Source organism: Dama dama, chromosome 15, assembly GCF_033118175.1.
Source record: "Dama dama isolate Ldn47 chromosome 15, ASM3311817v1, whole genome shotgun sequence".
Taxonomy (NCBI): Eukaryota; Metazoa; Chordata; class Mammalia; order Artiodactyla; family Cervidae; genus Dama; species Dama dama.
Genome location: NC_083695.1, coordinates 8,086,219 through 8,100,200, shown reverse-complemented (window position 1 = coordinate 8,100,200; position 13,982 = coordinate 8,086,219). Strand labels below are relative to the sequence as shown.

At 38.5% G+C, this 13,982-nt stretch overlaps 1 protein-coding gene across 1 annotated transcript in view; it reads left to right on the top strand.

The window, feature by feature from the left end:
• Window positions 1-13,982, top strand: part of RYR2 (ryanodine receptor 2) — a 798,221-nt gene that overhangs the window by 323,339 nt on the left and 460,900 nt on the right. Inside the window, exons 6-7 of the mRNA XM_061161401.1 lie at window positions 8,999-9,073; window positions 11,936-12,014. Coding sequence (XP_061017384.1) covers window positions 8,999-9,073; window positions 11,936-12,014 — 154 coding nt within the window. The remainder of the gene's footprint in view (window positions 1-8,998; window positions 9,074-11,935; window positions 12,015-13,982) is intronic.

Below are 13,982 nucleotides of genomic sequence, written 5' to 3'. Positions count from 1 at the left end.
AGTTTTCCAAATTTGCTGATAGGTTGAGTGCATCACTTTTATAACATCATCTTTTAGGATTTGAAATAGCGCAGCTTGAATTCCTTCACCTCCACTAGTTTTGTTCACAGTGATGCTTCTTAAGGCCCACTTTGCACTCCAGGGTGTCTGGCTCTAGGTGAGTGATCACACTATCGTGGTTATCTGGGTCATGAAGATCTTTTTTGTACAGTTCTTCTGTGTATTCTTGCCACCTCTTCTTAATATCTTCTGTTTCTGTTAGGTCCATACCATTTCTGTCCTTTATTGTGCCCATCTTTTCATGAATGTTCCCTTTGTATCTCTAATTTTCCTGAAGCGATCTCTAGTCTTTCCCATTCTGTTGTTTTTCTCTATTTCTTTGCAATTGATCACTGAGAAAGGCTTTCTTACCTGTCCTTGCTATTCTTTGGAACTCTGCATTCACATGGGTATATCTTTCCTTTTCTCCTTTACCTTCACTTCTCTTCTTTGCATAGGTGTTTGTAAGTCCTCCTCAGACAAGCATTTTGCCTTTTTGCATTTCTTTTTCATGGGGATGGTCTTGATCACTGCCTCCTGTACAGTGTCACAAACCTCTGTCCATAGTTCTTCAAACACTCTGTCCATCAGATCTAATCCCTTGAATTTATATGTCACTTCCACTGTATATTCATAAGGGATTTGATTTAGGTCATACCTGAATGGTCTAGTGATTTTCCCAGCTTTCTTCAGTTTAAGTCTGAATTTGGCAATAAGGATTTCATGATCTGAGCGACAGTCAGTTCCTGGTCTTGTTTTTGCTGACTGTATAGAGCTTCTCCATCTTTGGCTGCAAAGGAACCAGAGATCAAATTGCCAACATCTGTTGGATCATCATAAAATGAAGAGAGTTCCAGAAAAACATCTTCTTCTGCTTTATTGACTATGCCAAAGCCTTTGACTGTGTGAATCACAATAAACTGTGGAATGTGCTTCAAGAGATGGGAATACCAGACCACCTGACCTGCCTCCTGAGAAATCTGTATGCAGGTCAAGAAGCAACAGTTAGAACCAGACATGGAACAACAGACTGGTTCCAAATAGGAAAAGGAGTGCGTCAAGGCTGTATATTGTCACCCTGACTATTTAACTTCTTTGCAGAGTACATCATGAGAAGTGCTGGACTGGATGAAGCTCAAAGTGAAATCAAGATTGCCGGGAGAAATATCAATATCAATAATCTCAAATATGCAGATGACACCACCCTATGGCAGAAAGAGAAGAATTAAAGAGCCTTTAACATGAAAGAACATGAAAGAGGAGATTGAAAAAGTTGGCTTAAAACTCAACATTTAGAAAACTAAGATCATGGCATCCGGTCTCATTACTTCATGGCAAATAGATGGGGAAACAATGGAAACAGTGACAGACTTTCTTTTTTGGGGGACTCCGAAATCACTGCAGATGGTGACTGCAGCCATGAAATTAAAAGACCCTTGCTCCTTGGAAGGAAAGTTATGACCAACCTAGATAGCATATGAAAAAGCACAGACATTACTTTGCCAACAGGTGTTCGTCTAGTCAAAACTATGGTTTTTCCAATAGTCATGTATGGATGTGAGAGTAGGACTATAAAGAAAGATGAGTGCCGAAGTATTGATGGTTTGAACTGTGGTGTTGGAGAAGACTCTTGAGAGTCCCTTGGACAGGAAAGGGATCCAACCAGTCTATCCTAAAGGAAATCAGTCCTGAATATTCATTGGAAGGACTGATGCTGCAGCTGAAACTCCAATACTTTGATCACCTGATGTGAAGAGCTGACCCATTTGAAATGACCCTGATGCTGGGAAGGATTGAAGGAGGGAGGAGAAGGGGATGACAGAGGATGAGATGGTTGGATGGCATCACTGACTCGATGGACTTGAGTTTGTGTAAACTCTGGGAGTTGGTGACAGGGTAGCCTGGTGTGCTGCGGTCCATGGGGTCGCACAGAGTTGGACACAACTGAACCCCTGAACTGAACTGAATTGTCCTGATTCTGGTATCTTCCCTCCGGAGACTTTTCTTTATGACACCATCACAAGCTGGCCATCTGATGCCAAGTGGCTGTCTGGCTTTGTCAGGCATATTGATTTTGCACTGAAGCCAGATTTCTCATTAATTATTGTAATCATCCTGTGAATCTGTTATTCATTATTGAAGATGGCAGGCATGTTTGCATAGTTTCTGCTGCTGGAGATCTGCAGGTGGACCAGATGCCAAGCTCAGCAATTCTGTGCTGCTCCTGTCCAGTTAGTACTGTTCACGTTTGCGTGAAACTTATTTTCAAGTGATGTATAGGCTTTGCATAGAGATACTTGTTTTTCTCCCTAAACCACTCTTTGTCCAACTATTATTATTTGTGTTTGAAGCCAAAACTTAAAAGCTTCTTTGCTTAAATATCTGAGTGCTATGAAAGCACTGTAAGGCAGATTTCTTTTTGTTGTTTCTATTGTTTTAAACCTTGGTTGCATAGCTTAGTATTACCTAAGCAGTAAGGTCTTTTTAAGATCTTCTTGTGTGTCTTCTGAAATCATGTTTCATAACAGTCAAGAGATATAGAAAAGTTCTCCTGTAGAGTCTGATTTATTAAAAAAAAAAAAAAAAAGACCTCTTGAATAACAAAAGCCTGGAATTGCAAGAAATGACCTAAAGTGATTAGCACAGCATTTTTGTCCAGAAAATATTATTAAAATGGGAAAGTTCAAAATATATAGATGTTATATACTTAGTAAGTTAAATTATTTTAAAATAGCAATGACACTTGATTTGTTAATAAGCAACTATATGATACAAACATATTTTAAAAATATGGAGTGGACCTGCAGCTCAATTCCAGAAAAATAAATGACCCAATCAAAAAATGGGCCAAAGAACTAAACAGACATTTCTCCAAAGAAGACATACAGATGGCTAACAAACACATGAAAAGATGCTCAACATCACTCATTATCAGAGAAATGCAAATCAAAACCACAATGAGGTACCATTACACGCCAGTCAGGATGGCTGCTATCCAAAAGTCTACAAGCAATAAATGCTGGAGAGGGTGTGGAAAAAAGGGAACCCTCTTACACTGTTGGTGGGAATGCAAACTAGTACAGCCGCTATGGAAAACAGTGTGGAGATTTCTTAAAAAACTGGAAATAGAACTGCCATATGACCCAGCAACCCCACTTCTGGGCATACACACTGAGGAAACCAGATCTGAAAGAGACACGTGCACCCCAATGTTCATCACAGCACTGTTTATAATAGCCAGGACATGGAAGCAACCTAGATGCCCATCAGCAGATGAATGGATAAGGAAGCTGTGGTACATATACACCATGGAATATTACTCAGCCATTAAAAAGAATTCATTTGAATCAGTTCTAATGAGACGGATGAAACTGGAGCCCATTATACAGAGTGAAGTAAGCCAGAAAGATAAAGACTAATGCAATATACTAACGCATATATATGGAATTTAGAAAGATGGTAATGATAACCCTATATGCAAAACAGAAAAAGAGACACAGATGTACAGAACAGACTTTTGGACTCTGTGGGAGAAGGCAAGAGTGGGATGTTTTGAGAGAACAGCATCAAAACATGTATATTATCAAGGGTGAAACAGATCACCAGCCCAGGTTGGATGCATGAGACAACTGCTTGGGCCTGGTGCACCGGGAAGACCCAGAGGGTTCGGGTAGAGAGGGAGGCGGGAGGGCGGATCGGAATGGGGAATACATGTAAATCCATGGCTGATTCCTGTCAATGTATGACAGGAACCACTACAATATTGTAAAGTAATTAGCCTCCAACTAATAAAAAAATAAATGGGAAAAAAAAAGAAAAAAAAATCACATAGAGACCTGATCTATCCATCTAGCTCTCTACTCTTGGAGACATCCTTGCCTTCAGAGATTTCTAGAAATTCCTCTGTATAAAGCAAGGGAGGCTTCATGTAACTATATAAACATATTAAGATTTTCATTTAAGTTTGTTTTAAAAACAGAAACTATACTGTTCATGTGACTATTCTGGCCACAGTCCTAATACATTGTTAAGTCCTTAGACTTCCAATTGAAAAGAAAAATAAATATTACTTTAAAGAGAAGAAAAAAAATATGGAGTGGATAACCTATACCTTCAGTTGGTAAAGAATCCACCTGCAATGCAGGAGACTCCAGTTCGATTCCTGGGTCAGGAAGATCCTCTAGAGAAGGGATAGGCTACCCACATCAGTATTCATGGGCTTCCTTGGTGGCTCAGATGGTAAAGAATCTGCCTTCAATGAGGGGGAGCTGGGTTTGATCCTTGGGTTGGGAAGATCCCCTGGAGGAGGGCATGGCAACCCACTCCAGTATACTTGCCTGGAGAATCCCCATGGACAGAGGATCCTGGCAGGCTGCAGTTCCATGGGGTCACAAAGACTTAGACATGACCGAATGACTAAGCACAGCGCAGTTTATGCATGCATATGAACATATGAAGTGCATAGCAAAGCTTTATAGAAAAAAGAGCACTCAATATTATTCTAATTAAATCTGAAGCCTTGTTCTTAATTTAGAAATACCTTGTTTTGGTCAAGAAGACAAGTCAAAAAGACTACAAGTCAAAGAAACTACCTTGACTGTGTAGTGTCGTTAAATTTCAACTGTATCTGTAGCTCTGGAACTTAAATATGGTAGGAAAAGGTAAGGTCCTATCAAATAGTACAGATCAGACAAGGTAAATAAATTTTTCTCAGCCACAATAAATCAAACGTCTTACAGAAAATGAAATTAATCTCTAAACTGGTCCTCATTCTTAGGAGGAATATAATTTTGCAGTCGATTTTTCCCTTTCTCACTCAGGACATGAAGTTATTTCCATTTTTTGATAAAATACTTTTTCTTATAATTTTTAATGCCTTTTAATATCAGTTTTTAAATGGTTTGGCAGTGTTTAAAGTATAATCGATAAATAAGGTTACTTTAAGAAATTTAATGCAGCAACCTGAGAAGAAAAAGAAATAAAAGGAATCCAGATCAGAAAAGAAGTAGTAAAGCTCTGTTTGCAGATGACATAATACTGTACATAGATAACCCTAAAAATAGTATCAGGAAATTAGTAGAGCTAATCAGTGAATCTAGTAAAGTTGCAGGATACAAAATCAATACACAGAAATCACTTCCTTTTCTATACACTAACAATGGAAAAATCAGAAAGAGAAATTAAGACATCAATCCCATTCACAATTGTACCACAAAGAATTAAATATCTAGGAATAAACTTACCTAAGGAGACAAAACAACAGAGAAAATTATAAGACACTGATGAAAGAAATCAAAGATGACATAAACAGATGGAGAGATATTCCATGTTCCTGGGTAGGAAGAATCAATATTGTGAAAATGACTATACTACCAAATGCAATCTACAGATTCACTGTGATCCATATCAAATTACTAGAACAAAAAATTTCATAATTCATATGGAAACACAAAAGACCCTCAATAGCCAAAGCAGTCCTTTGAAAGAAGAATGGAGCTAGAGGAATCAACCTTCCTGATTTCCGATTATAGTACAAAGCTATAGTCACCAAGACAGTATGGTACTGGCATTAAAAAAGAAATATAGACCAATGGAATAAGACCAAAAGCCCAGGAATAAACCCATGCACTTATGGGTACCTTATTTTTGACAAAGGAGGCAAGAATATACAATGGGGCTAAGACAGCCTCTTCAATAAGTGGTCCTGGGAAAACCGGACAGCTACATGTAAAAGAATTAAATTAGAACACTTCCTAACACCGTAGACAAAGATAAATTCAAAGTAGATTAAAGGCCTTAATGTAAGCGCAGAAAGTATAGAGGAAAACATAGGCAGAACACTCTGTGACGTAAATCAAAGCGAGATCCTCTGTGACCCACCTCCTATAGTAATGGAAATAAAAACAAAAGTAAACAGTGAGCCCTGTTTAAACTTAAAAAGTTTTGCACAGTAAAGGAAACTGTAAGCAAGGTGAAAAGACAACCCTCAGAATGGGAGGAAATAATAGCAAAGGAAACAACTGATAAAGGATTAATTTCCAAAATATACAAGCAGCTCATACACAGTCAATAGCAGGAAAGCAAACAACCCAGTCAAAAAGTGGGAAAAACACCTGAACAGACATTTCTTCAAAGAAGACATTCAGATGGCTAACCAACGCATGAAAAGATGCTCAACATCGCTCATTATTAGAGAAATGAAAATCAAAACCCCAATGATGTATCACCTCACACCAGTCAGAATGGCCATCATCAAAAAGTCTACAAACAATAAATGCTGGAGAGGGTGTGGAGAAAAGGGAACACTCTTGCACTCTTGATCGGAATCTAAATTGATAACAGCCACTATAGAGGATGGTATGAAGATTCCTTAGAAAACTAGGAATAAAATCAGCATATGACTCAGCAATCCCACTCCTAGGCCTATACCCTGAGGAAACCAAAATTGAAAGAGACACGTATCCCACATTGTTCACTGCCGCACTATTTACAATAGCTAGAACATGGAAGCAACCTAGATGTCCATCAATAGATAAATACATAAAGAAGTTGTGGTACATATACAGAATGGAATTTACTCAGCCATAAAAAGGAATACATTTGAATCAGTTCTGATGAGGTGGATGAACCTAGAACCTATTATACAGAGTGAAGTGAGTCAGAAAGAGAAAGATAAATATCGCCTGCTAATGCACATATACAAAATCTAGGAAAATGGTACTGAAGAATTTATTTACAGGGCAACAGTGGAGAAACAGACATAGAGAATAGACTTATGGACATGGGGAGAGGGGAGGAGAGGGTGAGATGTATGGAAAGAGTAACATGGAAGCTTACATTACCATATGTGAAATAGATAGCCAATGGGAATCTGCTGTATGGCCTAGGAAACTCAAACAGGGGTTCTGTATCAACCTAGAGGGGTGGGGTGGGGTGGGGAGGGAAATGGGAGAGAGGTTCAAAAGGGAGGGGATATGTGTATACCTATGGCTGATTCGTGTTGAGGTTTGACAGAAAACAACAAAATTCTGTAAAGCAATTATCTTTCAATAAAAAGTAAATTAAAAAAAATTAATTGGAATAATAGGAAGGAGATATTTTTAGTAAAAAAAAAGGTGTAATGATACTGAATATTAATGTGCTTTCTTCTGTACTTCTTTAAGTATGTTTAAGTCAGTATCTTCATACTCATCCTTAAAGACATCTTTTTCCTATAGAAACAAGTAAAAACTCCTTAGTATAATGTTCTCTACTTCCCATGATCTTAACCTGGTCCGTGACCCAGTCCTTCAGTCACGTCGTCTCTTCCTCTTTCTTAATACCCTGTGGTTGTTTCTTATGGCACCTATCCTCACATGCCGCCTGCACTCCACCTGGATGCGGCTCCTCATCTAGTTTCCTCAAAGTCAGCTAAGGAGGTAGGTTCATAGAGGTGGGAGCCCTTAACCTGAGTTTTAAAACAATCTGTGAGGCTGAGAGTTGCTTCCCGGTGGCTCGGTGGTAAAGAATCTCCCTGTCAATGCAAGAGACAGGAGTTCCATCCCTGGGTTAGGAAGATTCCCGGAGGAGGAAATGGCAACCCACTCCAGTATTCTTGCCTGGGAAACCCCATGGACAGAAGGAGGCTGGTGGACTGCAGTCCATGGGGTTGCAGAGAGTTCGACACAACTGATCATGCATGCATATGAGGCTGAAAAGACTACAGAGGACAGGGATAATGTGTTAAGAGCAGCAAGAAAGCTCATGGCAGGGAAAGCATGTCTCTTTAGAGCACAAAGGGATTTGGAGGCAAGGATAGAAAGGGCTGAGACTAAATGTCCTTGATGTTTGTGCTACTCAGTATTGTCCCCAAAACAATAGTACCTGCACCACTGGGAAATTTTAAAAATGCAATGTCTCTGTATTTATCCCAGACCTACTGAATCAGAATCTCAGGGACACGCCAAGGGTTCTGTGTTTTCACAAGCTCTCCAGCTGATTTGTAAGCATGCTAGAATTTGAGAAGCACTCTTCTATCTCATGTGGGCCTCCCTGGTGGTTCAGAAGGTAAAGAATCTGCCTGCAATGCAGGTGACCTTGGTTTGATCCCTGGGTTGGGAAGATCCCCTGAAGAAAGGAATGGCTACCCGTTCCAATATTCTTGCCTGGAGAATTCCATGGACAGAGGAGCCAGGCAGGCTGCAGTCCATGGGGGTCACAAAGAGTCAGACACGAGTGAATGAGTGAACACCCACCTTCTATCTCATATAAAGGTATTTGGATGCTTTTCCTAGAAACATTTGGAAGGTATGAAAGATTTTTAAGCCTGAAGATTCATTTGATGATCTTTGTGTTTTAATCAGACTTAGTCATTGAAGAAATGCTTATTTAGTCCTTACTGTGTACCTTGCATTTTGCAAGGTACCTGAGATACCATGGTGCCCAAAGTATCATGGTCCTTATTCAACATGGACCAGAGTGTAATGGGAAATACAGACAATAAACAACTGGGAGTCAGTAATTGCAAATCATGATATTTTTGAACTCAAGTTCATTCTTTAAGAACTAATTAAAGTGCTAGCCTGCTCCCCCTTCCCCCCCGCCCCAGCTACCCTCGGTATCTTTGTCCCAATTTAAGGATTCTTTCCATAGCACGTTGCTCATCTGTGTGCCTGCATGCTCAGCCATATCTGTCTCTTTGCAGCCCCATGGACTGTAGCCCACCAGACTCCTCTTTCCATGGAATTTTCCAGGCAAGAATACTGGAGTGGATTGCCATTTCCTCCTCCAGGGAATCTTCCTGACCCACAGATCAAACCCATTTCCCTTAAATCTCTCCTGCATTGGGAAGAGGATTCTCTACCACATCGGCACTAGCTCTTATTTTGTTGCCGTTAAAATGTTCGTGAGAGTAAGAGAGCATTTTATACACTTAGATTGACTCTTTTTTCTCTGCCGGCTCTTTCTCTGCTCCGTGCAGACTGCTCAGGGTGGCGGCCACCGAACGCTCCTCTATGGCCACGCAGTACTGCTGCGGCACTCCTACAGTGGCATGGTGAGTACACGTGTCGGCGGCGTCTCCTCTGTGGCCAAGCTGATCTATATGTGCATACAGGGCGAGGAAATATTTGATGACCCTGTTCCACTGATGGCTTTAATAAGCTTCAGTTGTGTGTGTTTTTTCATATCTTTGAACACTGTTTATTTTCTCCTTTATAATATGATGGTTAGCTTAGAGGACCTTTCAGGTCCTTCAGTTCTATCATTGTATGACTTCTGTCTTTGTATCTTATTTTTGAAAGACTAGTTTAGGAGGAGAGTTTCTTTTTTTCCCCATATCAGCTCCTTCTTACACCCAATTATCCATTTATCTGTGGGGTTCCTCTCAGACACAATTTACTCATTATCATTTATATATGTGTGTATATATATTCTTATAGGTATAAAGTATTATAAATATATAAACATTCCCTTCTTTTGAGAGCTTTATTAAGTTATACAAACAATGCATATTCATTCTGTAAGATTTGGAAATTACAGAAGAATGAAGTCTTCATGATCACATCAATGACAGAAAATTCTTGGGGTCTTTTTAAAAATTTTCAATCTTAATTTTTTTGTATAAGTGATATCTTGTTACATAACCAAATTTATATACAGCTTTTTTTTTTTACATATTATCACAGTATGTTATTTAAATTTTTATCAGATTTAGTTTAGTGACTACATGATAGTCCAGTACTTGGAAATATAAAATAATTGTTACTTTTAAGAAGGAGATAATTCCCTAAATAAGTAGACTGTTTCTGAGCAAAAACTTAAGCATAGTCTCTATAACAATACCCCTCAAAACAGAAAAAAATCATCAGTCTTCATCATCATGAATACTGGTGTGTAAAATCTGTTTAATGGAATTGAAAAGTATAGGAAGAGGCGTATAGGAAAAGTATAGATATGATTTTAATAATGACTTAATAACATCATTGCTATTAATGGACTACATCACCTTAGTATGTCAGATGAGAAAAATGTAATCATCTTAACAGGTACTGAAACAGGTTTTTAATAAAAGTACCAATTCCTGATAAAAATTGATCATTGATGGTTATTTCCTCAATGATGAGGTAAATATTTATGTTAAATCAATGGCCAACCTTATAGTTAATTGTCAAACACTAAGTCCATTCTTGACAGAACAAAAACAAACCCCAAGAATATGCTATCTAACATTGTTCTGGAAATCTTGACTGACTTACTAAGATATGAAGTAAAATAAAGGAGAACACTTCAAGTGACTGGATATAAGACAAATGTATAAAAATAGCCTTTTTGCATGTAGCACTCATACATTAAAACTTCATGGAAAGAATTTCACTTTCAGGAGCCATCAGAACACATAAAATATAAATATGAGGGTCTGTTTTTAAACAACTACTCTCTCTGTACATAGTAGATGGGAAAGAGCCTGAAGTTGGTGGGTAGATCTGGGTTGAGGCTTACTTTCCTGTATGCTCCACTGCTGTGGGTACCTTGCTGAACCTCCCTAAGCCTGTGAGTGCATCTGAAAATTTTACTCATTCAGTCAGTAAATATTATTCAACACCTCTTGTGTGCTAGATACTGTTCTGGGTGCTAGATATAGTAGTAAGAAAGACTAGTCTTTGCCATATAAAATTTAATTAACATTTAGTTGAATAATTATAGTCTCTACCTAGCAGTTGCAGTGAGCATTAGAGGAGGAGAGAAGGTACGTTAACAACTCCAGTGCACGGTACTGTAATATTGAAAAAATCATAGAAGACTTTAATAGGGATCACTCTACTTTTTTTTTCTGATAAGTCAGTATTACAACATTGGTACTTTTTCTCAAATTAACATTGATATTTAATATGCCTAGATCTAAAGTCTGTAAACCTCAGAGAAGACAATGTCTTGAGATTAGACTCCTAACTAGCTACGAATATATTCGAGGACTTTTGAAGCATCTTTTCTTTATCTTTGGGAGTTCATGGTTTGCAGTCAGGGAACAGATTCTCCTGATTAATTGAATTTACACCCTCATGGCACCAAATTCCACTTGACTTCTATCCCCAATCCATTTATCACTTGCCTCCTTACACTCACAGACACCCACTGAGCTGGGTGGACCCTTTTCCGTTGTAGGGATTGTCTAGGTCTTGCATTACTTGTCCAGTGATTCTGGGAAGTCTGGGCTGGCTTAACCCCCAGAGCTGTTCCTGAGTCCTGTCGGCAGGGTTCCTGTTTTTTTCAGGCACTGCGTTTGGTTGGGGTAGATGACGGTGTATCTTGAGCTCATTCTAGATTCATCTCTCTGTTCTCAGTCTTGTAGCCCTTACTGTAGATTTTGAGGTTAGCATGGGAGTAGGGGAGTTGGCCAGAAAAATGATCCTAAACTTTATGTCCAAGAATATACAGTTAGGAAAACTTGAGGCAGAGAGAGGAGTCAGAGATGATGATGTTGGGCAGAGTTGCATTCTTCCTAGGTAAACACACATAGGTATACACGTGACAGAGCCTCTTTGCAGTGAAGCAATATGCTACACACCACAGTCAATTCTAGATGAATTTTAAAGAGTTTAAAAATTTGAAAATAAAACTAGAAGATAAAAGTGAATAGTGTTCAAATTTCTGCTTGAAAGAAAATTTCTAACAGATCAGGTTGTTCCTTTGCTTATGATCATGAATATCACATAAAATGAGAGATGTAGAGACATATCCCCAGTTACTCGTCTCGTTTTGTCTACAGGACATATTTGTGCAATATTTTTTCTGAGTGGGAAAAAAAAAAACCCCACATATCCTCTAGAACATTGCTCCCAGTGAATGCTAAGTGCTCAGAGTTAGACTTGGAAAGAACTGGAAGTGTTTAGTGACGACTGCTGATTCTGTCTTTTAGTATCTGTGCTGCCTGTCCACCTCTCGGTCTTCAACTGATAAGCTGGCTTTTGATGTTGGCTTGCAAGAGGATACAACAGGTGAGCACCTTGGTCTGCGATGAAGCTGTGTTCAGGAGAGCATGGCAGGAACTGGATTGGGAGACGCCATGAGATCCGATGGAAGATATATTGGCTGAATATTCTTAGGAACGGTTTCAGGATAAAACCACTGGCTAACTATGGAAAGATTTTGTTAGAAGGAGGAAATGTGCACTGTTTCTGTTGGTAGGTCATCCCGACATAATTAGCTCGATGCGCAAACTAGACTTTAAACTTTATTCTTTTGATGGAGTTGGGTAGGAAAACGGTACTTGCAACATGCCCTGCTGTCTGATAACCATATTAATGTGCACTGATTAGTTTGTAAAGTATTATTGCATATTTCTTTCTTTTACATTTCATCTTAAAAACATTTTTAAGTGTGCAAATAGAACATAATCAGTGTCAACAGTCAACCAAAAAGACAGAAAATGAAAATCTTCTTCATTTCCTTGTCCTTGGGTCATCATGCTACATATATATATTTATTTACATATATTAATATATTTATCCTTTTGAAGACTCAAAATAGAGTATGGGTTTTATTTGTGGTTTTGTTCTCAATGCTCTGAAGACTTTACACTATATCCACCTCTGCACGATTTGATTCTTTTATTTTTTACAGTAAGCATGTCTGCCTTTGGAATGAAAGATTAAGGACCCATTAGAAAAAGGAATGGAAGGAAATAGATCAACTTGCATCAGGTTGTTGCTTTTATAGGTGACGTGAAACTCACACCTGCCCTCCTTTTTGAAGTACTTTCCCATACTCTAAAAGTTTGACAGATAACAAATGGATAAAATAAAGTTCTATTTACCAACCTAATTAACTTTTTAATAGACAAGCACATTACCTTTAACAGGGAATTCTGAGAATCCCAGGCACCAAAAAGATAAATATATTCCTCTCGTTTTTATTTAATTCTATATATTCTCAGCCATTCCTCTGTGCTTTGGCTAGTTTGTTTGTTTTATTTTTTAGTTTTTTCACCATAATTTACTTCAGCACATAGTTAGGTGAAGAAGGTCTTCAGTCCCCTCTCAAAACAAGTAAAGCACGTGCATGATCTATAACTTGTTTTCATTCAGTGATACTGTTATATAATAGTGAAGCTCACCAAACAAGGTCATCTTCATCTCTATGCCATAATTCCCTCATGCTACTTTATTTTCCCCATAACTCCATACTAATTCTTTATTACCAAACTATTTACTATATTTATTGTTTGTTGTGTGCCTGCCTCAATCAGAATGAAACTCATAAGGCAGATACATTTCCCCCCCATATTTGTTGATATATCTCCAGCTGCTAAAGCAGTGGTTGACAAATATCATGTGCTTTATCAATGTTTGAGTGAATGAATGGAAAACTTCCTACAACTCTAAAAATGTGAATTGAGTGAATGAAGATAAGGAATTCTGCAAGGTGACAGTCAAGTAAGACTGGTTTGTGTAACAAAATATTGAGCAAATGCCTCCAAAATGCTAATAGGAGCTGACAAAACCCTAGTAAAGAAAACATCCAAATGCCTTGCTATTGTAGAATTTATGTTCTGGCATTTGGTAATTAGTAAAAAAAAAAAAAAAAAAAAAAAAGCTAAACATAAGTGTTATGGAGAAATGATAAAGTTGGAGGCACAGAGAAAGAGAGTGATAATTATTAGATGGGGCTTCCCAGGTAGCATTAGTGGTAAAGAGCCTATCTCCCAGTGCAGGAGACGTAAGAGACGTGGCTTTGATCCCTAGGTCAAGGAGATCCCTGGGAGGAGGGCTTGGCTTACCCACTCTAGTATTCTTGCCTGGAGAATCTTATGGACAGAGGAGCCTGATGGATAACAGTTGATAGAGTCTCAAAGAGTCAGACACGACTGAAACGACTTAGCATGCAAGCACAAATGCATCACTATTCTCATTTTGCCATAGAACTTAGGTTTAAAAGGAACCATGAACAGATTGAAGAATTGCATG